This window comes from Tyto alba, unplaced genomic scaffold (assembly GCF_018691265.1).
Source record: "Tyto alba isolate M040663 unplaced genomic scaffold, T.alba_DEE_v4.0 Super-Scaffold_6, whole genome shotgun sequence".
In the NCBI taxonomy this organism is placed as follows: Eukaryota; Metazoa; Chordata; class Aves; order Strigiformes; family Tytonidae; genus Tyto; species Tyto alba.
Genome location: NW_024881327.1, coordinates 45,170,550 through 45,196,849, shown reverse-complemented (window position 1 = coordinate 45,196,849; position 26,300 = coordinate 45,170,550). Strand labels below are relative to the sequence as shown.

At 39.7% G+C, this 26,300-nt stretch overlaps 1 protein-coding gene across 2 annotated transcripts in view; it reads left to right on the top strand.

The window, feature by feature from the left end:
• Positions 1-12,933, top strand: part of DOK7 (docking protein 7) — a 70,936-nt gene extending 58,003 nt beyond the window's left edge. For both annotated transcript variants that reach the window (XM_032987435.1, XM_032987434.1), the window contains exons 9-12: positions 6,360-6,425; positions 7,490-7,561; positions 10,641-10,793; positions 12,440-12,933. In XM_032987435.1, coding sequence (XP_032843326.1) covers positions 6,360-6,425; positions 7,490-7,561; positions 10,641-10,793; positions 12,440-12,576 — 428 coding nt within the window. In that variant the 3' untranslated portion in view covers positions 12,577-12,933. The remainder of the gene's footprint in view (positions 1-6,359; positions 6,426-7,489; positions 7,562-10,640; positions 10,794-12,439) is intronic.
• The last annotated feature ends 13,367 nt before the right edge of the window (positions 12,934-26,300 follow it).

Sequence of the window (26,300 nt, the reverse complement as noted above, 5' to 3'; positions counted from 1 at the left end):
TTAATTCTGGTTTAAATAATTTGATTGCCTTTGTTATAAATAACTTTGTAAAGATTTATTAGAAAGAGAGACTGAATTAGATTGCTTGCATTTGTAGGAGGGAAGTGTTCCCATTGTTATCATAGCTTTGTACTACAGATCAAGGTAACGGATTCTTTGGAGTTTTATGATGTGGGAATGCCTGCTCTTAAGTATAATAGACTGCATTTGTGGTTATTATGGACCTTGAAATACCATGACAGGATAGAGGTTAAAAAATGTGATTCAGATTTTCTGATTTCTGAGACATCTTGATTCTGGAGGCAAATAGGTTTAGTACATTTGGTCTAAGAAGTTCTCGTGGGACCTATACAGAGTTTCTCAAGAATGCTTAAGAAATTCTGTAGCATGATCTAGTGGATGGAGTTTCAGAGGTGTGTAGGTCCTTTTCTCAGGAGCTGCTTATGTGCTTTGAATTAAGGCATCGTGAATGAGATGCACATTCAGTGTTGAGAGATGGAACCAAAAGACAGCACATGCCTTCACAGAATGGTGAGCTGAAGAGTTTGTCATTATCTTGATTATCTTTCTGGTACTATAAATGAAATTACTGTAGGAAAAACAGGGCTGAAGGAGTTGTCTAGCTTAAGCCTCTGCCCTGAGGTTAAGATGTACTTCTGTGTGTGGTGTTTTTTTAGCATGTTCTGCAACGAGAATCCTTAACCCACCTTAAATCATTTAAAGTCCTTTGCTGTTCTTACATTTAGAACATATTACCTAACAGTTTCCTAACAGTTGTTTTTCTTGCTGTGATTTAGGCCTGTTATTTAAATCTTTGGCTCTTTTCTAATATATTGCAACAGCTTAGATAGGAATCTCCAGCTCTTCTAATGTTTTCATGCTCTCCTTTGAAATATTTGAATGTTCTCAGTTGAGTAAAACTCTGTCACAGCTCTCCTGTTTGATGAATGATGTTTAAACCATGAGGTTGGTTGGGGGGGGATGGGGTGGGTGGGATGAATACCAGTATATCTGTCCTTAGTTGCCAACCCTTCCAAGTGAACTGAGCAGTCTGAATCCCAAGAATCCTATTTAGAGAAGCTAAATTGAGAGCTGGAATGGGTTTGCGGATGTGCTTAGGGACCATCTGCAATCCCTGGAGAAGGCGTTTCATGCAGGCTTTATGCACCATATTTCAGAAACTTTTGTCCCTTCCCATTAGCTCCAGGGAAGCTGATTGCCTAGGCATTCCCAGGAGCCAGGCCCAATTTTGGGCACTTCAACACTCAAATTAAACTTCTGTAGTGGGAGGTCTGATCTCCCTGTGCTGCAGGCTCTGGCATTACAAAAATCAACCTCTGAATGGGAAAATAAGTTGACAAATATCCTTCCATGGAAGCAGCATGCTTTAATATTGTTAAGTTTTGTGGCTCTTAAATTGTCTTTTCTTTTTTTTCTGTCGGTGCATTTCCATTTTTTCCATATGCCACAGGAGCAAATTCATCAGCAGTGCAACAGACACTCTTGCTATCTGGCAGCCTCTTTGCTTGTAATACCAAACCTACACAATGCTTGGTGGGAAATGTTCTGAGAGGATGAATTAAGGAATAAACATAAAACAAAGCTGTGGATTAGAATTCAGCTGAAATGTCAGCTGAATGCTGATTATGAGCATTGGATGTCTATTATATTGTTCTTAGGTAGATACAGAGTCAAGGTAGGGAGGTGAAAGAATAAAATTAAGTATATAACAGGTGATGGGTGCTGAAAATGAACTGACAGCTTAGCATTTATGATAGAAAAAGAGGCTTTCTTTCATGCATTTTGAAAATTGTTGTGAAACTATGCAGCCTGATACTTCTATTCCAAGATTAGAAGTAAGGAACTAATTGAGAGTGGTGAGAAAGAATCTGGGCCATACTGTGTTTGTTGTTGTTTCTTAGGTTGAAAATAAATTATAATTCATAATTCGGTTTTCAGGAAATGTGTTGTCATCTCTTCAGATGTAAGAAGACTAAGTGCACTATGATACTTCTATTGAGCCAGTAAAGAACTGTGTGCTGAAGTGTGTCCACCATAAATCTGTCATGCTTCACAGAGCTAAACACTGTAATAGAAGAGCGTTATTATAATGAGAAACTGATTAATAAAACCCTGCCATAATACGGCATGCTTTTTCTTGATTGTGTTTTATTTTATAAGTGCGCACAAAATAATTCTGTAAGGGAAGAAAAATAGGAGCTCAGTAAAGTTTGATTAAGCTGATTAAGATATGTGTTGCATTTACAAGCTAAACCTTGGCCTTAGTGAATTACTGGGGGCCTGACAGGAGGGGAAAAAAGATGTCACTGCAGTGAAACTATATGTTCGTGAATGATCCAAATGCTGCCACTTCATCCTCTGGGCTGAATAGATCCAGCAGATTCCTGTTCCCTGTCTTGGGAGTGACAGAAGATGATAAGTCCATGCCACAGTGGCCCTCTAGTCCTGTCTCTTCTGTACTCATGATTTGCTTCCTATGCCTTCTCTGACACTGAAATTTGGGGAACTTACATATCCTAGCCTTCTAGAACACAAAGGTGAGGAACCTTATTTGCGAACATAGTGTTTATTTCTGGGCAGTTTTTTGTGTGTTTTTTTTTTTTTTTTCCTCTCCTCTATTAAGGAAACACATTACGTGACCTTCGTTGTTGGCCAGTGTAGATCCCGAGCTTCAGATGCCACAAGACTTTTGAAGTACTTGTATGTAAAGCACCTTTGAAGGTATATTTTTTTAAAAAAAGACATGAGTTTCCTGGTACAGGAAAATGGTAATGATTCTAGCTTAACACTTCTGCATTTTTAAAGATGGGTGTCTGGGCCGGAGTCACCCTGCAGCATGGGAAGATGAATAATAGCTGGAGGTAGTTAGATTCTCTGTGATTCTTTTGGACACACTAAAAAGGCATCTTTGTAGAACAGTATTTGAAAAGTTTGTGTGCTTGAATGCATTTATAATTTTGAGTGATTCTACTAGTTCTGAAGTTGACTGTTAGAGAGACTGGAGGCATTTCTGAATACAGTGAAATCTGTAGAGCAAGTAAGCATTTTTAAGCATTCCCTTCAGCTTTTATGTATTGCAGATAATGCCATTTGTATAGAAGAAAATATATGAAATCACTTTGAAAATTGAAGAGTAGCAAGCTTAGAGAAGTTTTAAAGGGCAATTATACAGCAGCAGGAAGTCTTTTATTGCATTTACATGAAAAAACCTCCTGGTGCACTTGCAGTATTTCTGCTGTCAATCAGTAGCTCTAGCCTTTGGATACTCTTTTAAGCAAGGTATTTGTTTTCAAAGCATGAGATGGAAATGCTGCTTGACTGAGTGGATCAAAGTACTTTAAAGGCAGTTCTAATTCAACAAGAAGCAAGAATGTATTGTAGAGCATAGTATTTTCTTCTGTCCTGACTCCTTGTCAGCAAATTTAATAGCCAAGACCTGCAGAGCTTGTGACCTGCTCTGTGAAGACAAAGTAGAGGCTGGGCAGTAAAAACTGATCACTTGGTAAATGCAGTACAGTTTTGCATGTGTCTACTCACTGGCCATGTAATGATAGGTGACAGGATTTGAAAATGTAAACTGTCTGGGCTCATCTTATAGCACGTATTCCAGCTTCCCTCTCATTTTTTAATTTTTGTCATGGCTCTTTCCTGTAGCACGTGCTATAAACTGTGCTTAGTTTTGAAGAGTGGGCATAAAGAAATGACTATGAAGTAAGAAAAATGTTTCAAATAGTGGTTGTCTTCATTGAGCTACATCAGACGTTTGAGTCTAATCATAGGTAGGAATGCAAAATATTCTGCAGCTTATTTTCATTTTGTCACATTTTAATATCTTCTTCCTCTTACACATTGAGGAAAATAGAACAGAAATAACTCTCGATGAGCTACTCAGTTTTAATGAAGACTTAAGCTAGTCAGGCACACAGAACTGGATAGCAGGGGAAACTGAAAAAATTGTTCGTAACGACCCCTTGTAAGGTGAAAAGAATGATGGAAGGGAACGTCTGTCTCCTGCTGGATGCTTTATATATTCAGAAATGTATCTTGCTAACTTGCTTTTTCCATTCCTGCAAGTGTTATCCTAGGATTCATAAATAAGAAACAAACCAGTTTATATGGTAACTGTAAAGAAGAAGGAAAAAAATATCTAGATTGATCTCTGTTGACATGTGTTTATATGACACAGTTCAAAGCTTCAATAACATTCCATGAGAGATTTGACTATCCAAATATTTGTTAGTTGCCAGATTTGAAAATGAGGAAAATGCAACAGGTCAAATCCCGAAGCATTAACATAGTTCTTTTAAATGAGCTCCAAATAGGAAAACTTCAACTTGACCATAAATAGATTAGAATATCTTATTGTTTTAAATCTCCTTTCCTGTCCGGTGTGCTTTTCACAAATCCTAAAAATGATGCTTAAAAATCCACATTTCCTCTGGAATGATTTCTGCTGAATTACATTAAGTTTCTGAGAGAGGAAACAAACACCAACCTCACACCAGTTTTTGTGATGAAGCTGCAATTAGCATAAAGCTCTAGTCTTCAAAGTAATGTAAGGCTTTTAGCTGCATAAAGCGTATTCTGGTACTCTTAATAATGCAGAGACAGGATGCTGTGGGATCAGAAAATGGAAAATCGGTTACAGTGAAAACACAAGTAAATCAGCTAGTCCAGGGATGTCCTATTTTTGCATCTATTTTTATTGGCAGTCTTGTTAAAAACAAAATTTCAGATGTTTTTAGTGGTTAAGTCCTCACCAGAGTATGCAAAGGTTCTACAACCTGATCTTGTTTGTTAAAATGCAAAATCAGTTTCTCAATACGGTATGCTTGGAAATTGCTTTTGTAACCTTGGATTACACTATATATGCTTTTTTGCACACAAAGACTACAAAACTGAAGCTTTTAGTTCAGTTGTGCACTTCTGAAGTAGGTGTTTATTATTTTTCTAATCCATTGTCCCCATTAAATGAAGTAATCTGTGGGGTTTATTTAGATTTATTTTATAAAAGTGTAGGAATAATTTTATAAGCTTGGAATTCATTAGATTTAGAAAAAAAATGTATGAATGTATACTTTATGAAGGGGAAGAAGTTAAGAAGTTGACATTTTCTTTAGGTTCCTAGGTCATGCAGTTTTCTGAGGTATTTGAGACTTCTATTTATCTTACAGAATTTCTTTATGTTGCATAAGAATTATGGTAATTTTTGGATGCTATTTTAAAAACAATTTGCAGAGAAGTGTCTCACCTGCTCAGAGACTATTCATCAGTTTAGAAGAGAGTGTTAATTTTATACCTGATCCCCAACACCCAGCAGCACGGCCCTGTCACCAGTGGCAGGGTTACTCATAAGCACAGCCTCCTACCTTATTTCTGTAAGTACCATTTACTTGCACGAGAAATTTGCTTAAAATTATTCATGTGAGGAAGTAAGTGCCACTCATCTTGATTAAGGTGCCCACAATGACAGCAGTAGAGACAAGACATTCATGGCTGGATAGGGATAATGCCAACTGAACAGGTAGGTATAACGCTGATTAGTTTGCTAGTTAAATGAAAAAGGGATGTGTATGTGCAGACAGACCACACTACATGTGTACTGCTCTAGGTTTCCGAGTTGCTAGCCCTTGTTTCTTCAAACTTCTGTATCTATCCCCGTACCTGGGACAGCTTCCTGCTGATCTGAATAGGGCTGGGGAAAGGAGGCTGACTGTGCCATCCGACATGCCCTGGGTAAAGCTTTCCTGGCTGTAACACTTGGAACGGTATTTCACAAGAAATAGCTATGACCTGGATTCAAACCCCACGGAAGCCAGATCCTTCGCCTACCCTTCACCCTGCATATCTAAACCTGGACAGTGGACTACTGAAGTGTGATATAGTTTTTCCCATTAACAGGTTTTGTATCCAGTCTGATGAGAATTTAATGAATGCTTTAAACTTTGTGGTTGCCAAAGCTATGTTATGGATTGTAAAGACAACTCCCCACTCAGTTTTCATTGCCATTTTACTTCTCAGTTCAAGACAACTATCTCTGTGAGTAAGGTAGTACTCTTACAAACAGGGAGGCCAGTATCCTGAAGTTTTGTAGAAGGCATCATTTCCTTATAAAGAAAGAAAACCACAAAATTAGATTCTGGTGCCACAATCTCAGGATAAAGAATTTAGCAAAAATAAAAGGAATATTGCTTAAACGAGGAACAATGATTTGTAATTCTTAGTGAAATTTTTCTTGATGTTTCAGAATCATCTACTAAAAATGCTGATGCACGGCAGATATCTAATAATAGCAACAGGTATTTAGAATTAATGTGAATATCTCTCTTTGAAAACAGGTGGTGCATCTGCATTGGCAGCTTCTGGGTCTTTGAAGGTACATAGAGGGCACAGTGTCCAAGCTGGTAAGTGTAAGTGATTACGAGGTATGTGTGTGTGCATGCAAATTTAAATTAATTTAAACCTAAATTTTTTTAAACTTCAGAATATTTTAAAGGTAATATATGACGTGATTCCCTATTGTAAGACTTATGCATTTCTTTGGGTTTTTTGCTTTGCAGGGTTTTTGTTAGAAAGTCATTGACAGATGGGATAAGTTTAGAAGAGGCAGTGACAGATGAGATAAGTGTCAGAGCATAGGCAGTAATCTTATTCACAACAGTAATATGCTGCCAGCACTTTAACAAAGGGCACCCACCAAAAAAAGCACCTCGAGCCATGAGAAGTCCTGTGCCCTAGCAATGACATGGTGGGAAAAAAAACCTACCACGTTTAAAGATACTTCTTTATAATAGAGAAAGAACATCAGTAGGTAAAATTATGAGTGTTTGTCATTCAAAATTAATCCAAATATGTGCATTCTATGGGCATAGCTTTTTAGCTTGCCTCGTTTGAACTGGGCTGGAGTCAGATCATGAGAGAACCCGGGCTTCTTTTTTCAGCTCAGTGCTCTGGAAGCACCGGTGATGTTGTACAACCTGGCTTCTTGCGAAGATGATGATTTGTACTTGGAAAGCAAAGTTATCTTTTGAAGGGCTACTTTAAGCATTTTCTACAGAGCTTTGTCAGAAATCAAGAAGTTATCCATCATGCTGGAGGTGGAATTTTAACAAGAGTCTTCCAGATGCTCCCAAGATCACCCACGCAGTTCTCCCTGATTCATGCATCCAACACAGCTTTGCTCCCACATTGATGTACAGTAAAACACACTGTTGACTTCAGTGCCCTTCAGTGTGAATACTTGTAAAAATGTCCTAACGTTTATTTCCTTGGTGTTACACTCATTAGAAAATGCTGGCATCACCACTATAGAAAAGTCAACACTAACCACTGTTTGTACTTTCTGAGATTATTCAGTGTGATTATTCTGATTAGAAGGTTACAAGTCAAACCCAGAAAAAACGTACGCTTTATTTTCATTGTGCAAATTCCTAAATTGAAAGCTGTTGAACGTGTTCTTGTATTCTAGGTCCTAAAAGTGGTTATGAGATGCTAACACTTCCTGCAGAACCTGGAACTCCTACTTGCCCAGAGGAACCTGGTGAGTAAAGATCTTTGGAGCCAGTTGCATTAGAGGGGACAGTAACATCTCCTGTTTCTTTTTTCCATTTCCTTTTTTGTTGTGATCTGTTCTAAATGTTTATTTTTGAGGTGGTGCCCTTTGAACATGTCAGCCTTATGTGCATGCTCTCACACACACTTGTCTCAGGGCTGTGTTTATGGTGGTGTTTTTCTTTCCGTGTTATTGCATGTTTCTGAGAATGGTGCCTACATAGGGTAGAAAATATGAATAACTAACACTTGCTTAAAGAAAGGCTAAAATACCAGTTTCAAGTATAATTTTCTTCTTCCCTCCCCAATTATACTATCTTTTCCTTTCTTTTCCCCTTCATTTCAGTGCCACTGCATTTTCTCTTTTATTCTTCTCCTGTTATTTGCTTAACTATCTTTTTTTTTTCTTCCTACCTCTTCCCCCTTTCTCTTCAAGCAATGATGATTCTTTCAGAATGTTGTAATTGTGCATTTTGATCTATCTTACTCTCAAATTCTCTTTCTATAATGATCTCAAATACTGGTTCTCTGACCCCTCTTGTAATCATCTTCTACCCCTGTCCATCCAGAATGAGCTGCTGAAAGCACAGTCTTTGTCCATGGCCCTCTGTGTGTGCCTTGGTAGGAGCTTTTGACTGTCTTGTGCTTTTCAAATAAACATTTCTCTTCAAACAAATATAAGCCAGTTTTTTAATGTCTAATGAGGCTTTTTTTTATTTGAAGGAAAAATGATATGCCAAGTATTTCTATGTTTACAAAGAAAGCACAGTTGCTATTAAGACAGCAATAACTAAACAACAGAAGACTTTTCCTTCTTCCTTCCCTTCCATTCCAGTTTGCCCAACCTTGGTTTGGTTGTTTGGTTTTTTGTTGTTGTTTTTTTTTGTTTGTTTGGTTGTTTTTTTTTTTTTTTCTTTGAGAAGAATATTTGACTTTTGCCAGGGGTTTCTTTTTTTTCTGTGTGTTTCTTTTGCTTTTCTTGCACAAAGCCCTACCAATTAATATATTATTCTCCATGTGTGTTTTTTTAGTTCTCAGGAAAATCACTTGCTTTATCTGCATCAAGTATGACATTCAGCTTCCTAAAACCTTTCAACTATTTAGCTCTATAGAAAAGTTTGCTAGTTGTTATGTTATCTGGCTTTGAGGACACTTCACTTAAACTCCTGCTATGTTGCTTTAACAGCAAGCATATAGAAAGACTTCAAAAATTCTTTGCCTTCATGACCGTTCATGACTCTGTATCAGTCCTTAAGACTGTAATTTCCTTACAAGTTATTTGGGATGCAGGTTTTCAATGCTATGGTTCTGCAGAATCACTTTTGGCACAGTCAGGCCAAATTCCTTTGAAATACTTTAGACAGAATGATTGAAAATAATTTCAGATAATGATGTTTGAAAATATAGAAATTTCTTCTGTTTGATTTCTTTATTTCCTTTTCATTTTGTTTTTAACACCTGGCTTTGGAACAACAACTTGAAATCTGACCATCAGAAAAGTGTTTGGTTACTTCATGAATATTCTTATGTTTTCTTTATGAAAATCTGTCAGAAAATTGACCAACTGTCCAGGCTTTTAAAATTTTTATTTAATTTGATTGATTTAAATAGCTTAGGCCTGGAGAGATTCCCTTATCCTGGAACCTGCTGTAGCCTGTGACAACTCTTACTGTTGCCTGAATTTGAATGAGCTATCTCTGCTATTCATAATACAGTCCGTTAAGGAGAAAAAGTTCCCCTTATTAGTTATTCACAGCTACTGTTGGTTGGATATAAGAAATCATTCTCTCCTGTGCTGTAAAAAGCCTTGATCACCTACTTCCTCTCCATTCACATCTCAACAGTGTCTGAATGGGCAGAAGAGAAAAGCAGTGATTTGGACAAATAAAGTTTTGATACAAGTTTTATGCAGGGACAAGGAAGGGCTTAATGGGAGAACTTCAGGAAAAGGGAGAACCTGAAAGTGATACCATGTTTCCTCTGCTCTCCTTTGTCCCAGATTAATTTAACAGCAGAAAGTGTTTAAGGGTAAGAACTTCAACTGGACTGGACAGGCAGGTGTTTTCTAGCCTGCTGAGTAGGACAGTGAGAATGCCTTGCCTAAACACAGAGAGAATACAGGTTTATATTTGGGTCTCCTGTAGCCCAGGTTATTCTGGGAAGTCCCTTGGTATTCATGGATTGAAAAACCTGATGTTAGGAAGGGGTTGAGGACTGAAATACCTGGTTGGCCAGTGAATGGAACCTTCTACCTTCTCTGTTAGTTTCACTTCTGACAAGATTAGAATAATTGAAAGTAGGGCTAGAAGACATCTTGAAAATTCGTCCAGGAGACAAAAAAGTTGTCTTTAAGTCAGAATCACGTTATAGAAAATTTTCATAGTAGCTGTTAGTCTTTCTCTCTTTTAGAAAATTCTAGATGCAGAAATTCTTCAGCTTCTGTGGGATTTCCTCTAGTGTTCTTGTGATCTTTAGTGTTAGAAAGCTTTTCCCACTGCTTAATCTTCTACTTTTTTCCTGCAATTGAAGCCTTTTATTATTTGGTCTGTCCCCACTTGGCATCATTCCTGTCTTTTTCAACTCAGTACAGGGAAGCTGTCAATGTTGTCTCCTAAAGCTTGCCTTCCTCTTTCTTGAAACTGTTCTTCAGTCCCTGTTTTTGTCTCTCAGGGATGATATAATAGTCCATATCCTTCTAGAACAGATTGCTTCCTATAAGGCTTTACTAACCTGAGTTAGAGCTGAAAGCCTTGTTGAGGTAATGTTGCATACATTGCTTCTGTTTGAAAATTTCTGCATAGTGTTTGCTTTCTGTCACAACATAGTGAGATCATTGGCTGTGGTCTGTGGTATTCTTCATAGATCCTGACTTGATCAGTCTCCCAGGATCTTTTCGGTAGAATCTTTAGTCTTCTCATGTCCTACCTATGACTGAGGAATGTACTGTGGCAAGCTGGGTTGTTGCTGCTGAATGTTTGCTTTCAGAACATTTGATAGAACACCACATTTTTATGAAATGCATCATTGGTCATTGCAAACTGTCTATAACAACATGTTACTTATTTTAGAAGGGGCAGTAGGTTATTCAGCTGATATCCCTGCATCAGATAGACCCCACAGCGAGACAGCCACCTATGTTAATATTCCTGTCAGCCCTACTTCCAAAAAACAACTTCATTACATGGAACTGGAACTTCAAGAACCTAGCACAAGCATAAGAGGTAAGGAAGTCTACAATACTATTTAAACAGCAAAGGAAGCAATAATTCAGACTGTATTGGGAATCTTAATTTCTCATCTACCCATAGGCTCTTGCTAACAGAAGAGTTGAACCCTGTTACATTTGTGAGGCAGTTCTTATAGCTGCCAGCTCTTTTGGAAAAGATTTTTAAGTAATGAAGTTCTATAAAATATTGCATCTCTCTGACAGGTGCATTGTATATGTTTTCCTTCTAAAGTGGACATTTCTGTGTCTGTGGAGTTTGACAGACAGTAATTTGCTTCATGTTCTCAAGATTTTCATCGCACGTATTGGGACTACACGTGCTTAATTTTTCTTCCTTGGCTTCAGGAACAGGGCTGTGGGTGTAGGTGTCAGGGCTTGCTCCTGAATATACTGACTCTGGAGCCATGCAGCAAACACCTGAGAATAGAACACAGTGTTCTTTTATCTGCTTTCCATGAGGATGTGTGAAAGTGCTACAGAGTGGAAGCCAGCTGAAACATTTGATTTTTTAAAAAATATTTTATTATTCTGTCTGGATCTGGGTATTTTACTTCTAATGCTTAACTAGGATAATTAGCACAAGAGTATCCATTACAGCTACCATGTATTGTCATTCAGACATGCTTTCTTCCTTACAGAAAACCCCTAATCAGGATCTGGCGTAGTTTTCAGCTATTGAGATTTTAATTTTTATACTTTTAATTTCAGCAAGTCTATTAATTTTGAAACAGTAGCATTTTTCTCATTTAAAAAAAAAAATGTTTATATGGCTGTAGTTAAATAATTCTAATATTCTCCCAGACTTTAATGTGGTTCTCTGTATAACACACTGTTGAGATATAAAAAGTGGTGTTTTATCTTCATTTTAAAGACAGTGAACCAAGGCATTAAAAAAGAAGAGCCAAATTCCATAAACTGACATAAACTTTCCTAAATGTCCACTACCCTCCCAAGCTCAACTTGCATAACTTTGAAGATGCCTTTAATGACCATAAATTTTTTTTTTTTTCATACTAAAGTTTTCCCAGACTCTGGAGTTGTATGTCTGCACCCATAAAGAACTGTTCTGCTCATGATCAGACCGAGCAGCTTTTATCTCCTTTATTGGCAATTATTGGACTAAATTGTCATTCTGTCTGAGGCTGAAGTGGTTGATCTGGTAAACATTCACAGATTGCCTAATTCAGAAAAAGAGGAATCCCTGCCAGCTGCCCTACCAGTGGCGTTTTCTTTTCAAATATCAGATGCTATTCATTTACTTAACAGTAGTCTGCTGATGAAGCCTCCCAGAAGTGGGAAAGCTTAGTTCAATTTTGTCTTCTGCTGGAAGGAGTAGCAGTGGAGATTCAAACCTGGGGCAGAAATGCAGGTGGTTCATTTACTTATTTGAAGAAAAACAGATAACAAAAATATATAGATTAGAAAACTTTTGAGTGTTTTTGTTTGTTTGTTTGTTTTTGTTTGTTTGTTTGGTTTTTTAGTTGTGGTTATCATCTTATTCCCTTTATAGAGTTGTTTAAGACCAGACCAAGATCATCCAAGAAATCAGTGAAAGTGTCTCAGTAGCTTAACCCTGGGTCAGTTTTACCCAGGAATATATGAGGGGTATAGTCTTTTACAGGATTTTATTTGGTATTTCAGGGAGTGGATCATCCCGATATGCACAGATTGACATTGCAGCCACCGAGACAGCTCACAAAGTGGGAACGCAGCATGCTCAGTGCCGGGAGGAACGCTTGCAGGAGCTAGAGCAGAAGAAGAAAGGGGCTCAGCAGTGACCTGCCTAGGAAAGAACTTTTTGCTCACCATAGATTGGTACTAATTTATCTTTCAAAAGATTCACATTTATTGTAAAAAATACACATACAAAAAACTGCCATTGCTTATTATATTTATACCAGATTCATTCCAATATCTTGATTCCTAATTGGAAAGCTGGTAGCATGAGGCAGGGGGGGGTGTTTGGTCTTTCTTTTTATTTTAATTTGTTTGCAAAGTCCAGATTTTTTTTTCATATGCCATGACAGATGTAAGTTACCTTTTTCTATAATTCTAAAGTCCTGGAAGAACCTGAAACCAATTCCAGTTCTTATTAAATGGTGGCATTTTCTTTAAAAATAAAGAACTTGAATGTGTGCAGATAAGGGAATGTGAGTGTCTGTGTGTGGTATGTGTACACATATGTTTGCATGTGTGCATATGTATGTTTGTATGCAAGCACACATTACTGATAAAATATATGTATATATCTGAGTGTATAAAATACATGAAACCTCTATTATTATATTAATGGACTCTTAAAAAAGCAAGAGAATTCAGTGCCTGATTTTTTGTAGGCACAGTTTTGTTCAATTTATGTGTTTATTTATGGGCATGCTTAACTTTACATATGGGTAATTCAGTTTTATACCTCACCAAAGGTTCTGTAGCTTTGCCTAAAGTTGCTCAGATTTAAAAGCTGCAGTGTCAGGGATGAATATGTGTACGTGCACAGACAAGAGCACACACAAACAAGTTATTTAATTTAATTATGCCTATAAAACAAAGTAATGTGAAGGGACATTTTAGGTGCTTCTGTTCTTAAAAATCCTGGTTTAGATACCATAAGCTTTGTTTTCATAATTGCTGAGTACCTGTAATTAGCAATTTTCCTGGAGTTGAACATACATATCACTTTGAAAATCAAGTGTCACATTTCTCATAATATCTTAAAATCAGGGTACTCAAAAGAAACATTAACTTTTGAAAATTGAGTCCTTTATTTATATTTCCAAAACTATGTCTAATGTAAACCAGCATCAAAATTAGATCATCCACTAAGAAGCTAAAACTTTATTGAATAATTCTCTGCTGTCTCTAAATAGCGTAAAACCAGTTCTGTGTAAGAGCATGATGTCTTCAGAGATGCTGCAGAATTGAGGCACAACAGGATGTTAGGTTGTAATATGAATTTATCCACAAGTTTTTGACATCTTGCTTTTGTACAGTGAGATTGGGATTCAAAACTTGACTCAGTTTCTTGTGTTGCACTGTCTACGTATTTCTTGTGTTCTATGTATTTGTCCCGATACAAAATATTATTTAAATAAAATGTTACAGCAGTGACACTACACTAACAAAGCAGTGTATTTATGAAAAAAAAAAAAAAAAATTTTGGCCTGCAATAACATATTAGTTTTGGCTTCCAGAAGTTAACAGGAGTGATATCTTGGGTATTATGATTTTCTGACTGTGTCCTCTTTAAGATATAATATCACAGTCCAATTCTGTTTTTCAGATATGTACTATAATTCATATTGATGAGTGAACGTTTTGTGCTGGTGAGGGTTTCATGAAGTGATTGGAAGTAGAGGTGGGTGTTCGTTTTTGAGGCACAATTTAGCCTATAAATTTATTTGAATGTAGCCTCAATAGTAAAGTAAATCTCTGAAATAAAAAAAAAATAAATTTGGGAGTTAACAATTGCCATTGTTACCTGTGCTGTGCTAAAATGTACTTTTCTGTTTATCAGCCTAGCAGGTTTCTGAAGGGGAAATAAATATTTCTTATGAGATTCCCAGTTTAAAAATTTTTATTTGGCAAATGGACAGTGGCAAACTGCTTTCTGAACACATATTCAGTACCACTGGGATGGCCTGGACCTGCAGCTCCTTGTGACCAGGTTTATCTAACTGAACTCCTATTCAATTAAGGATCCTCTGCTGGAGGACTTCCAGAGTTAAATCTCTTTCTATGTGCCTATTTATGTTTAGAATTTAAAATGAGCACTGATTGCCTGATGCACTGAAATACAGTGTTTTCCATCATGATATATAATGCAGCTGCAATATTGTAAAAATATATTTAGCAGGAAAATATGTTACCTAGGTTCTCTACAAAGGCTGCCTTTCTGTATGTTGCTCAGAATTGCTTGCATTGAATCCTGGACTTGCAGCATGGGTAAGGATTTGACACAATAGTAAAGGTCACCAAATTGCTGCTGGCCTTAGAGGAGGAGTCACAATTTTAAAAATATATTTTTCAGGTTGAGCAGGGCTGTGAATCTCTATATGCACATGGTTCTCTGTACACATGTATTTGTGTATGTCAGAGTAACTTCAGCTAGGACTAGCTAGATGGCTAGATATAAATTTATGCTTATAGACTTTGTTAATATTAACATAATTATCCTATAAGGCTTTCCACAAATGAAGTAATTAACTTCCTAGACTTGTTTCTCTTTTTGTACTTAGCTTGAATAAGACAAATAGAATAGATTACTTTCACTTATTTTTTAAATTCACTTCATATTCCTATGCACTAAATTATGTTTAGGAGGCTGAAGCAGGAGGTCAAACTTTGCTGCAGCATCTGTTAAAAATTGGTCGGTTGTTGTTTTTGTAATACCCTGCAGGCCTCCCTGTCAAGTTATAGGCTTGACATTTTTGTTGAAGAAACTAAAGTTTTCTCGTCTGAACAACAGGAGCTCACAGAAAACCTTTTTCCTAAATAAATAAAATAATTTGCCTTTAATTTCCTATGGCAAGCTTGTGAAAATAGAAGTCAAACCATAATCTTATACGCAGGCTTGTGCTCACCATGTAGCTTCCATGGGTTAACTCTAGTTCCACTGTTAATGTACAAGTAGTTAGAGGTTTATTCACACACACTGCATAATACTTGTGCATAAATGATCTAAAATACAGTTTGTGAAGATTCCGGATTCAGAGCTCTTTGCAAAAAACCCAAAAAGATCTCCCACACTTCTGGAGATAAATGTGATTTGTAGCATCTGCTGCTGCAAACGAAGGCTTTGATCATTCTACCAGAATCAGATCTTCTCCTGACCTGACCAGGAGTATGAGGAATTATCAGAACAGAACAATGTGATGTGGCTGATACTTGTACAAGATGTTCTTGAAGTACTTTACATGGCAGAAGTGCTCTGAGAGATGAGAAAACAGTCAGCAAATGCAGTGTTTGGGTATAACTGTTAGTGTGTTGTGTATGTACCTCTTTCTTTCTAATAGTCCTACTCAGTAGATTGATGCCAAATGTAAGTATTAATTAGATGAGTTTTATGGCATTGTTCATAAGCTCTTATGGTACCTTTTTATATGCAGGTATTTCGGTGATGGAATTTCTTCAAGTTAACGTGTGCTTCAGGATGGAGGGCTGGAGTTCGGAGGCATTTAATTGCCCAACACTGCAAATAGTTGCCTGGGTTTTAATAGCACTCTGGCACCTAGTTGTTGAAAATGCCAGTAGGTGTCTTTAGGCATCTAAATGTGTGCAGAAATCTGCCCCAAGAGTTGTTTTTAGCAAATAGCTTGGAAAAAAATCCTCATTTTCCTCTCTGCTGTAAACAAAACAGTTTTAATTAGTGTAGCTTGGAGAACTATACATGAATTTGAATTATGAGTGATTACATTATTTTTTGAGGTGCTGAACCATGCACCCTTTAGTAAATACCTTCTCTAGTTTGTCTGGAACAACAGACATATTTGCTAAAGTGATCACTGGAAGAAAACAGAATTTTATGGATTACTAGTTGCTCATTTCTGTTAAAATTATGCACTTTTTCAGATGACAGTGCTGTGTTATATTTTTATGTCACCTTTTATCTGGGAAGATCCTCAACTCTGATTTGACCAGTCATACAAACATTATTTTGCAATCTAGGTTGAAAGGAAATATTAATATACAGCAACAATATCAGAGTAAGGATGGAAGAATTAGAAGTTATTAAAGGGAAATTTGTAAGGAGTAGTTCTGCAAATGTGTGTCTGTTCAGTGTAGGTAACTAGAATTAAGGAAATGTGCCATTTTTTAAAAACTTTGATGGGTTCTGATGAGTTCAGTTTTATGATTTCCCTGACCAGCTGTATCAGCTGAACGTTCACCAGCCCACAGGGCCTGATGGGATTCATCCCCAAGTCCTGAAGGAGCTGGCAGATGTTATGGCAGGACCCCTTTCGATCCTTTGCCAATGGTCTGGGGAATGTGGGGAGGTCCTTGCTGACTGGAAGCCAGCCAGCGTTATTCCAATCTACAGAAAGGGCATAAATGAAGGCCCAGGGAACTACAGAGCTATTAGTCCAACCTCAGTTCCTGGAAAAATTATGGAGAAGATCATACTGAGTATGACTGAAAGGCATTTAAAGGACATTGCAATCATCAGGCACAGTCAACATGGGTTCACATAATTTGATATCCTTCTACGGTAAGGTCACCTGCCTCATGGATGAAGGGAAGGCAGTGGATGTCGTTTTTCTGGATTTTAGTAAGGCTTTTGATACTGTCCCTTGCAGCATCCGTCTAGACAAGTTGTCCAGCTATGGGATGAGCAGGTTCATGGTGTGCTGGGTGAAGAACTGTCTAGCGGGCAGAGCTCAAAGGGTTGTAGTGAATGGTGCTGCGTCTGTCTCATGGCTGGTCACCATCAGTGCTCCTCATGACTCAGTCCTAGGGCTGGTTCTGGTCAATATATTTATCAATGATCTGGATGCAGTAGTTGAATGCACCATTAGCAAGTTTGCTGACAGTACCAAACTGGGAGATGCTGTTGACTCTCTTTGGGGACAGGAGGCCTTTCAGAGGGTTCTAGTTAGATTGAAGCACTGAGCTATGATTAATGGGATGAAATTTAACAAGTTGAAATGCCAGATTCTGCACCTAGGACTGAGTATGGCCAGGCACAGGTATAAACTGGGAGAGGAGTGGCTGGCGAGCAGCCCTGCAGAAAGGGATCTGGGGGGGCTGGTGGGCAGCAGGCTCCATGCGAGCCAGCCGTGTGCCCTGGCAGCCCAGAGAGCAAACCCCATCCTGGGGTGCGTCAAACCCAGCACAACCAGCCGGGCAAAAGGGGGGATTGTCCTGCTGTGCTCGGTGCTGGTGAGGCCTCACCTGGAGTGCTGCGTGCAGCTCTGGACCCCACAATTTAAGAAGGATGTGAAGGTCCTTGATTGTGTCCATAGGTGGGCAACAAAGCTGGTGAAAGAGCTGGAGGGCATGTCATGTGAGGAGAGGCTGAGCAGCCTGGGCTTGTCTGGTTTGGAGAAGAGGAGGCTGAGGGGCGACCTCCTTGCTCTCCGCAGCTTCCTGAGGAGGGGACGTGGAAAGGGAGGTGCTGATCTCTTCTCCCTGGGATCCAGTGACAGGACACGTGGGGATGGTTCAAAGCTGTGCCAGGGGAGGTTCAGACTGGACATGAGGAAGCATTTCTTTACTGAGAGGATGGTCAAACACTGGAAAAGGCTTCACAGAGAGGTGGTTGGTGCCCCAAGCCTGGCAGTGCTTGAGAGGTGCTCGGACAATGCCCGTAACAACATGTTTTAACTTGTGGTCAGCCCTGAAGTGATCAGGCCGTTGGACTAGATGGTCCTTGTAGGCCCCTTCCAACTGATATAGTCTGTTCCATCCTGTTCTAAAGATGACAGGCTTCAGGGTAGATTCACTCTGAGGCTTAGGACAGTGATGATCGTTGGTTACAGGTTAAAACCAACTCTGCTATGGACTTTTCTTTGAAAGGCTGGAACATGAGCGACAGGAAAATATGTGTAATTTACATCCTGGACTCTGATAGACTAAATAGCTTTATAAAACAGTGGACAGGTTTAGGAAAGGGCAGCTGCAAAGTAAACTTTGAGTTTAGTAAAAATTTTAGGGTGAGTGAAAGTTAACTTTAAGACTTACTTGCTTTCAAACATTTGTCTGCATCAAAGCATCTAGAAATAATTCAAATTTATTATCCCACTGTGTACACAGAGGCGTATGTAACATCACCATTTTACTGAAATAATAAGTGTCAACTTATTTGAGGAATGTGCAGCGGGGGGGTGGGATCAGCAAGCTGATTTAGCGTGACAGTAACTTGTCTCTACATTACATTATACTGTCGTGAAATCCCTAAAAAAAATAATTAAAAAAAGCCCTAGCATCTGCTATTGTATAAGTTAAATTTTAGTCATCTGTGGGCTGAGCTGGCAATTTATGTATAGTTCATATACAGAAAATAGAACAGATTGCATGCATGGAAAGGAATCTGGCCTTTGGATACCGAAGTTTTATTATGTAATGAGTTGCTCAGATTCATCATACGTCCGTGTCTCTGCTACAGTTGGAAGATGTACCCTGTGGCCTGTCTTTGGCTGCTTGCGTGAGCCAGCACAGGCGGGGTGCAGAACAACCACAAACCATGGATGAAATGCAGAGAGTAAAATTACTCTCGTTATCTCCCCAAGCAGGGGATCCCCAAAGCAGCACCCGGGATGCACCAGCACTGCTGCGGAGCTCGGTCCATGCTAGGGGATCAATGAATCTGCTGTTTCTGCCTGTTTGTCAAGGATTCATGCAGGCATAGTTTACCACTGTGCTTTGATCTTTCCCACAGCAGGGCAGGAATCTGAAGCATGTTCGATAGGGTGCCTCTAAGTCTATCACAGGCCTATGTTATCTAAACACAGATGTTCTGCTTGTCCAACACACAGAGCCAAACAACAATTAGTATAATATATGTGGTTTTCGACACCCCAGCTGCAAGTCACTTGAGCATGTTTACAGTCCTCCTCGCCAATCTTCCATTATTTTCCCACAGTGCTGTAATGCTTTGTCCTTTTACTACCACCAGTCAGCAGTACTGGAAACAAATTGGGAAGCACAGGAAAAATTAATGTTGAGAATTTTATGGAGAAGTATGTAGGTATCAGCAGAGAGCTGGAAAGCAACAGTTGTCCTTTACCAACTATTGTACTGACAGAAGAAGGGTAGTGACGGGGTGACAGAAGGTGTACAAGTCTGTGAAATGTAGTTTGGACCAGTCCTGGGGATTGATGGTTGGATTGTTGCTTTTGTACAAAGTGTGGTTGTAGAAAGGAAGTGGAGTTCCCTGGAGCAGGCTGAGGTTGCTGTTCTGCCCTTGGTCAAATAGAAGATGTGCTGGCACTGTCTCTACCAGGAATGGAGTGGAAACTGTGGGATGGTTAAATGCCAGTGTCTGCTCCAAAGAGGCAACCTGTCATGCTCCATGTGCGACAGCATGTGTCTCATTGTCCTTGCGTCAAGTCATGCAAACAATTCCAGTTTGTGCTGTGTAAATGGTCTAGACCTTGGACAAAATTATCCTTCATGTCTGTTTTTTGTCCTCTGTGGAAAGTATATGAAATCTTAGTATCTACATTGGTTGAAGGATGGTGGGAGCTGGGCTTTGCCATGAAACAGAGAGAACCCTAACTTGACATGAAGGTGCACCTACTTCTGTGATCAGCTATCCCAGTGTTATTTACAAGAGCTGAGAGATTTGCTAGAGATGGACCGAGTCCACTGAAAGCCCAGGAACTGGTCCTAGATGAATTTTTGCCATCTCTGTGATTTTATGGTGAATGCATGATACTAGTGACCATAAGTGATAGCTGTGAGAATGCATTTCCTACGGTGGCTGAAGTCCCAGGCAGGCTGCTCTGGAGCTTTGCTGACACTAGATACTCTTTTCAGACTGTCTACCTCTAGCCAAACCCTCCTTTATACTGACAACATTTAACATATTTAGACCCTCTCATTGCTGTCCATCTGGCTGGGGAACTGTCAAGGTGTAAGTCACAGCCCGCAGCTGGCTACATCTTCAGTTTGGCCTGTGATGGGAACCCTGTCTCTGTGTATCAGCACGGTGCTTGCCCTGAGCAGTGCAGGAAGAGCCAGAAGGAACTGGATAACAGAAAGGCTGGTGGCCAAGCACCAAGGTTGTCAACGTGAAAGCACGAAACTACCTGCCCCTGCTCTCAGTCTCCGCTGTGACACTGGCAAGCTGTAAGTCGTCAAAGCTGAGTAGGATGAGTTGCTCTGTTCCTTGGTTTGAAGGAGCTGAAGAGAATTCTTGTTTATTGTCACTGTATGCTTGTGGCTAAATATGCTCACTCCTGTTTCTTTTGTAATCCTAGATACGTACTGCAGCAATACTTTGATTTGGACTTCTGACTGTGCTACTTGATTACATTAGCTGTTTCTTTTCTTTCAAGAATTCTAATATAGCTGTTTAGACAGATGACAATAAAATGAGAAGGAAAACAATTCATAAGGACATCTCTTGAAAATCATGTTCTTATCTGGATTTAATAACTAACCATGAATGAAAACTTTGTTTTGCTGTTCTGCAAAGCTCATTCCTGTGCAGGGGAATGAGGGTCAGTTTGCATAAGGCCTGAAACAATCCATCAGTGGTAAGCGTTAGGTAACACCAGCAAACTGAGGCTAATGCAAACATTGTCTAAGATATATGCATCCTGTATAGATTGTGGTGAGTAGCTGCTTGAAGGGCTTGGAGAAGGGTAACCCAAACGTTCCAGCCTGAATTTACCTGTGTGGAAGGTGTTCAGACTGTTGGAATGTGTTTTTTGTGTCAGTTTGGTACAGATTAAGAAAAAGCTGTAACCTGAAAAATTCCTAACAAAAATCGGGGGAACCTTAACTGCATTTCCCACTGCCAGCAGTCTGCTGTTGAACTGAAATGAGCAGTAACCCTGGATTCCCAAGCTCTTGCTGTGGAAGTCTCTTCTTTTAGAGATGTCACTGTTTGCACATATTTTTTCTCACATATTTTTTCTCACTCCCCTTTTGTTTTCTTGAACTTCAGAATGGAACAAATACTAGATCATTAATGGCCCCAGGAACTGGTATGAATGAAGACTCTTTACACTGTGACCGAGCATATCTGGAACTATAATTGGGGGTCCCAGGATTTGAATGTGAATTGACATTGGAGAACGAACTCTTTCCCCATTGAAGGACCATTTATTTAACGGTTCTGGTTCAGATGTCTTCGTGAATTAGAAGCTGAGATTTGAATTCTGAGGTTAGACTCCTTGATCTAATGCCAAGCATTGCAAATTATTGGGTTTCATACACGGGTTTTCAGTTCTCAGTGTGTTTCTTCTTGAAATAATGTAGCTCCCTTCCCTCTTTAAAGTAAGCTGCCTGGAAAATTATAACTGCAGAACATTAAAATAGCATTTTATTTTAGTAGAAAGCTTATTTCAAAGTGATTCAACATTCACTTTGCCCTATAGAAATCACCAGGTTTAAGTTACAGTAGACCAGTTATTGACAGGCAACCTTTGAGACAGAAAATTATTAGTTTTATTAAAATAGATGCGTGCAGCTTTCTGATAAGTTAGCACATCAGTGAAGGAACAAAATATCTACATGTTATATTAATGTATCTATTGTTTTTACGTTCACATGTTAAGCATTAATGTCTGTGTACTCTTTCTGATTTAGGAGAGTGGTCTTTTGTTGAGTGGTGGGATAATACACATGAAGATTTAGATATGAAAATGCATTGAGGGCTATTGATAAAAGTATTTGGGTTACAATTGTTGCTGTACCAAATATGGCTCAACTTGAAATATTTACTGTGGATGAAAGTTGATATATTTATTTTGGCTCAACTGGACAGTTTTTATGAATGCTTCCATTTTATGACTGTGGATCCTAGTAAATGAAATCCATACAGTCTTTTTTTCTGTAGATTAACAACCTGCTTCCCAATAGATGCTATGTGAATGGCCTGAAGTATGTGTTAACTGTGTGTTGTATTTGGAAATGTTGATTCTGGTGTTTAGAAGCTGTTTTGTTAGATAATGTAACGTATACAGATAATACAGTCTTTGTCTTTCATAATTCCCTGCTCTCTGTTACAAGGGTAGGTCTGTATTGAAAGCAACGGTCTATTCTATTTATTGACTTTTATTTCATGACTTTTTAATTTACTTCTAGTCTCATTAAATGCTATGGCAAGAAAAAATATATTTAAAAATTATTTCAGACCTGCCTGCGCACTACTTACTGGTAGATTTTTGTATGTGAAATGGCACCTTTTTAAACAAACGAACCGACCAACCCGAAACCAAAACACCACTCTGAAGCTGTGCCAAGTGGTGACAGGGAAGGTCTGTGGGTGATGGATATGTTGCGAACCAAGCATGCGAGCCGTGCGTTACCTCTGCCTGGGTTAGTCCTGAGCTGAACACTGCACTCAGGCTTTTGGAGGGTGGTGCTGGGTTAGGGCCTGCAGGTTTGCTCTCAGCAGCCTGGCTGCCCGGGCAGTGTGCTGGCTTCTGGGCTCTGTGGCGCAGGCTGGATCCTGCCTGGGGATCTGTGTTTGTTGGAGGAGTGTAACTGCACCGATTCACCTAAACTCATGTATTGAATAAATGGCAGAATTGAAAGCCTGGTAAGTTAGGGCCCTGCCAGTGGGCCTTTAGGGTCAGCGGGGGGAGATGCTTGCTTGAGCAGAGCTGCAGACCCCGCGTGCTGGGATCTAGGCAGCACACACAGAGGTGTGCTTCGCGGTCTTGAGCTGGGAGCGCGGGCGCTGCCTGCTGCTCCCCTGGCAGGGCTTGAGGCCCTTCTGAAGCCCTTCTAGCCCTCAGCCGAGATCAGCTGTGGAAGCCAAGCTGGCTTCCGTCTCCTGGTCCCTGTCGCCTTCTGTGCAAAAGCCCTCTTACCCCGGCGAGTGGGAGCGCCGCAGAGGGAGCCTGACACGCAGCAAGCCGAGGAGAGCCCTGCCAAGGCTCCTGCTTCCACCAGCTCCCGCGTGCTGAGCCGGCCCTGCAGGAACTGGGTCACCCCGGGGCGGTGGGGCTGGAAAGCCGGGCGGCACCTCAGCTTAGAGAGGGCAGCCGGTCTCTGCCTGGTGACCTCGGGTGCTCCGGCTACTGCCCGATTCACCAGGCATCAGAATCCCTTGGGAGGGGAGAGCGGAGATCGTTACAGCCACGCGTCCGTTGCGGTAGCATGATGTGAGCTGAGCTCCCCTAACAGCAAGTAGGACGTAGTGTTTATTTTAAGAAAGACTTGGTTATTTTTGTTGCATTTAATGCCTTGTGGTTTTATTTCCCTCTCATTTCCACCTCCAACCTGTTTAATAAATAAAATCTGTCCTATGTGAAATCACTGACACGTTTATTTAAATTGAGGTTCTTTTTCAGGGCAGAATTTGACAGACCGTATAAAGCATAAAATGTTCTGATCTTTTTTTTTCCCCTAAGAAATGCAGCTCTTTCTTCCTTCTGTTCCCACTTTTGTATTTCAAATTGTTTCTCAGAGTAGTCTGAAAAACTTGGTAATTTGAATTATTACAAAAGGATCAGGTAAAACACCAATAAAGGAAGAGGCAAAGGTTCAACCACTGTTTAAAAGCTGTTTGTTAGTTCTTTCCTATTCATATGTCTGTTCCATGCAGTCTCATCTATGAACTCCATTATTCACCTTGCACTAGGTACAGGACTGTAGGTATATTTTATTTATACCTTTTTTATTGGCTTTGAATTTTTGTTGCTATTTACAAAAACACAGGAGTGGTGACTCAAGCTATTTTTTTTAATGTTTAATGTCTCAAAGACTACCCACTCTTGTTATATTGGCCATATGAATTGTCTTTAGAGGCTTAAAAACTGCAGTAATTAACTGACTTGTACATATATTGATGTGTGTGAGGTGCAGACTATAGACACGAGTGAAATCAGTCTTCACAACTCACTCGCCTCTCAGTTACAGGTTATTTCAGGGGGAAGTTGGATTCATGGGCAGCACCCACTGCTGGTTCATGTATTTTTCTCCTCTAGGTTTGTGTGAACAACCTCTGGGCCCGATGACTCATTAACAGCTGCGTTAAATAACTGATGTGAGGTGACTGCGCTGGCCCGTCTCCAACCTTTGCCACTGATGATCCGTGACTTGTTCCTAAATTTAAATTACTGTAACATGTAAATATTTTGTCAGCCTCTTGTACTTCGAAGCCCATGCCAAGCATTCTCTCTGCTGGAGCCTACCTGGCCTTTGAGCCCAGTTACTGTCATGGTGTGGTGGGTAAAGACGTGGTACAGCCAACACCTCTGTTTAGAGCCCGTGCAGAAGCAGCTCTGCACTTGGAGACAACCATTACGACTGCTGATCTGACTCTGGTGACAAGCTCTGTGAATCCAGCCCCCTCTGCTATTCCAAAATTCTTCAGAAACTCTTCAGGAAGTGTATTTTCTTTCAGGTACACACTGAAGATGAAACTCAACTTTCTGCTATGCCCTCTTGGGCCGAGCGTGCAGCTACTCTGCTCGCCTTTATTGCAGGCTGATACACTCACGTTGCTGTCCCTTGTGCAACGGATTCCTCCCAGCAGCAGTATCTGAACATGCTCAGTAACAGCTTTTCCATTCTTGTACAACCCTGCTGGGACTGCTGAGCAGGGGCTGCGCAGTGCTTTGCTTAGTTCCTTTCCTCTGCTGATGTACTTAGTGCATGTGTTCAAATTCCTCACCCAGGAGCCAGTGGTGTGGGCCTCTCCCCATCCAAGCAACAGCCACCAAACACCAAACTGACTCGTGGTACATGGATTTATTTCTTACTTTACCAAAGGGAAAACCAAAGGACATAGTGAAGTCTGCACCTTCCACACGTAGTACAGAATACATTTCTATATACTATATTTTTAGGCATTCACCTCAAAAAATGGAAAAAAAAATAGTGATGAAGATAAACCTGTAAGACAATGCAGATACTGCTGTGTTAGAGATGGCTGAACAGCCCTCACACGGTGTGCAGCATCCAGGAAAAAAACAAACCAGTTTTCTCATAAATGGGTTTTAGCTATTTTTGGGTTTACTTGTTTTAGCTTACCAACCAAAGGGGATGTACACCATAAACCACATGTATTGAACCATCTCTAAGGTGACTGCTAATATTAATGGTAGCCTGTGTTCCTTGTGATGGACTGATTCTCTGGGAAGTAAGTAACTGTTAGCTTACATTAAAATAAAAAAGTGGAAAATAAAAAAAAACATACTGCTTCAAAGTAAGATATTCAGAATCTCAAAGCAAAAATCAGTTTTGGTTCAGACCATTTGCACATTATGAAATAGTCTTTAAGTACAGAATCATACTATTTCTAACCCACCGTGGATCCAGGAACTGGATAAATAATATATGGAGTGGCTGATTCTGACCAAATGGATCCATTCAGTATCTCTCGTGGAACAGGTGCGGGGAGCGAGGCTCCAGGACAGCTTCCTCACGCAGCACACCACGGCGCTGCAGTGCGTGAGCGACACGGCTTCCTGACCAAGCAGCTGTAATGATTTACCTACACTGGACCTCTGCCTTAACCCTGTTCCTGCAACACTTTCATGTGAAACGCTCCTTAGAAATAAAGGGTCAGCATTATTATTATAGAAAATCTCAACCCAGATGGCTAATGTTTGCCAGAGTTCTGATGTGCAACAGAAAAAATCTGGTCTCAAAAGGCAAAGTGATAATCATCTTTACTGGAGATTGTCCTGGAATACATGATCTGAGAGAAGCTGCTTTAGAGAGCTTTCTGCCTAGTCAGAAATGCATTCTTGTGGTTCAAAACTACCCCTCCTGTCTTAAAAATTAACATGTGAGTGAACTTCAGTTTAAAGGAAAAACTCAAAACCCAGGTCTGGTTACTTTTTACTAAATGAGAGGGAAGGAAAAAAAAAGACCCACCAGTATC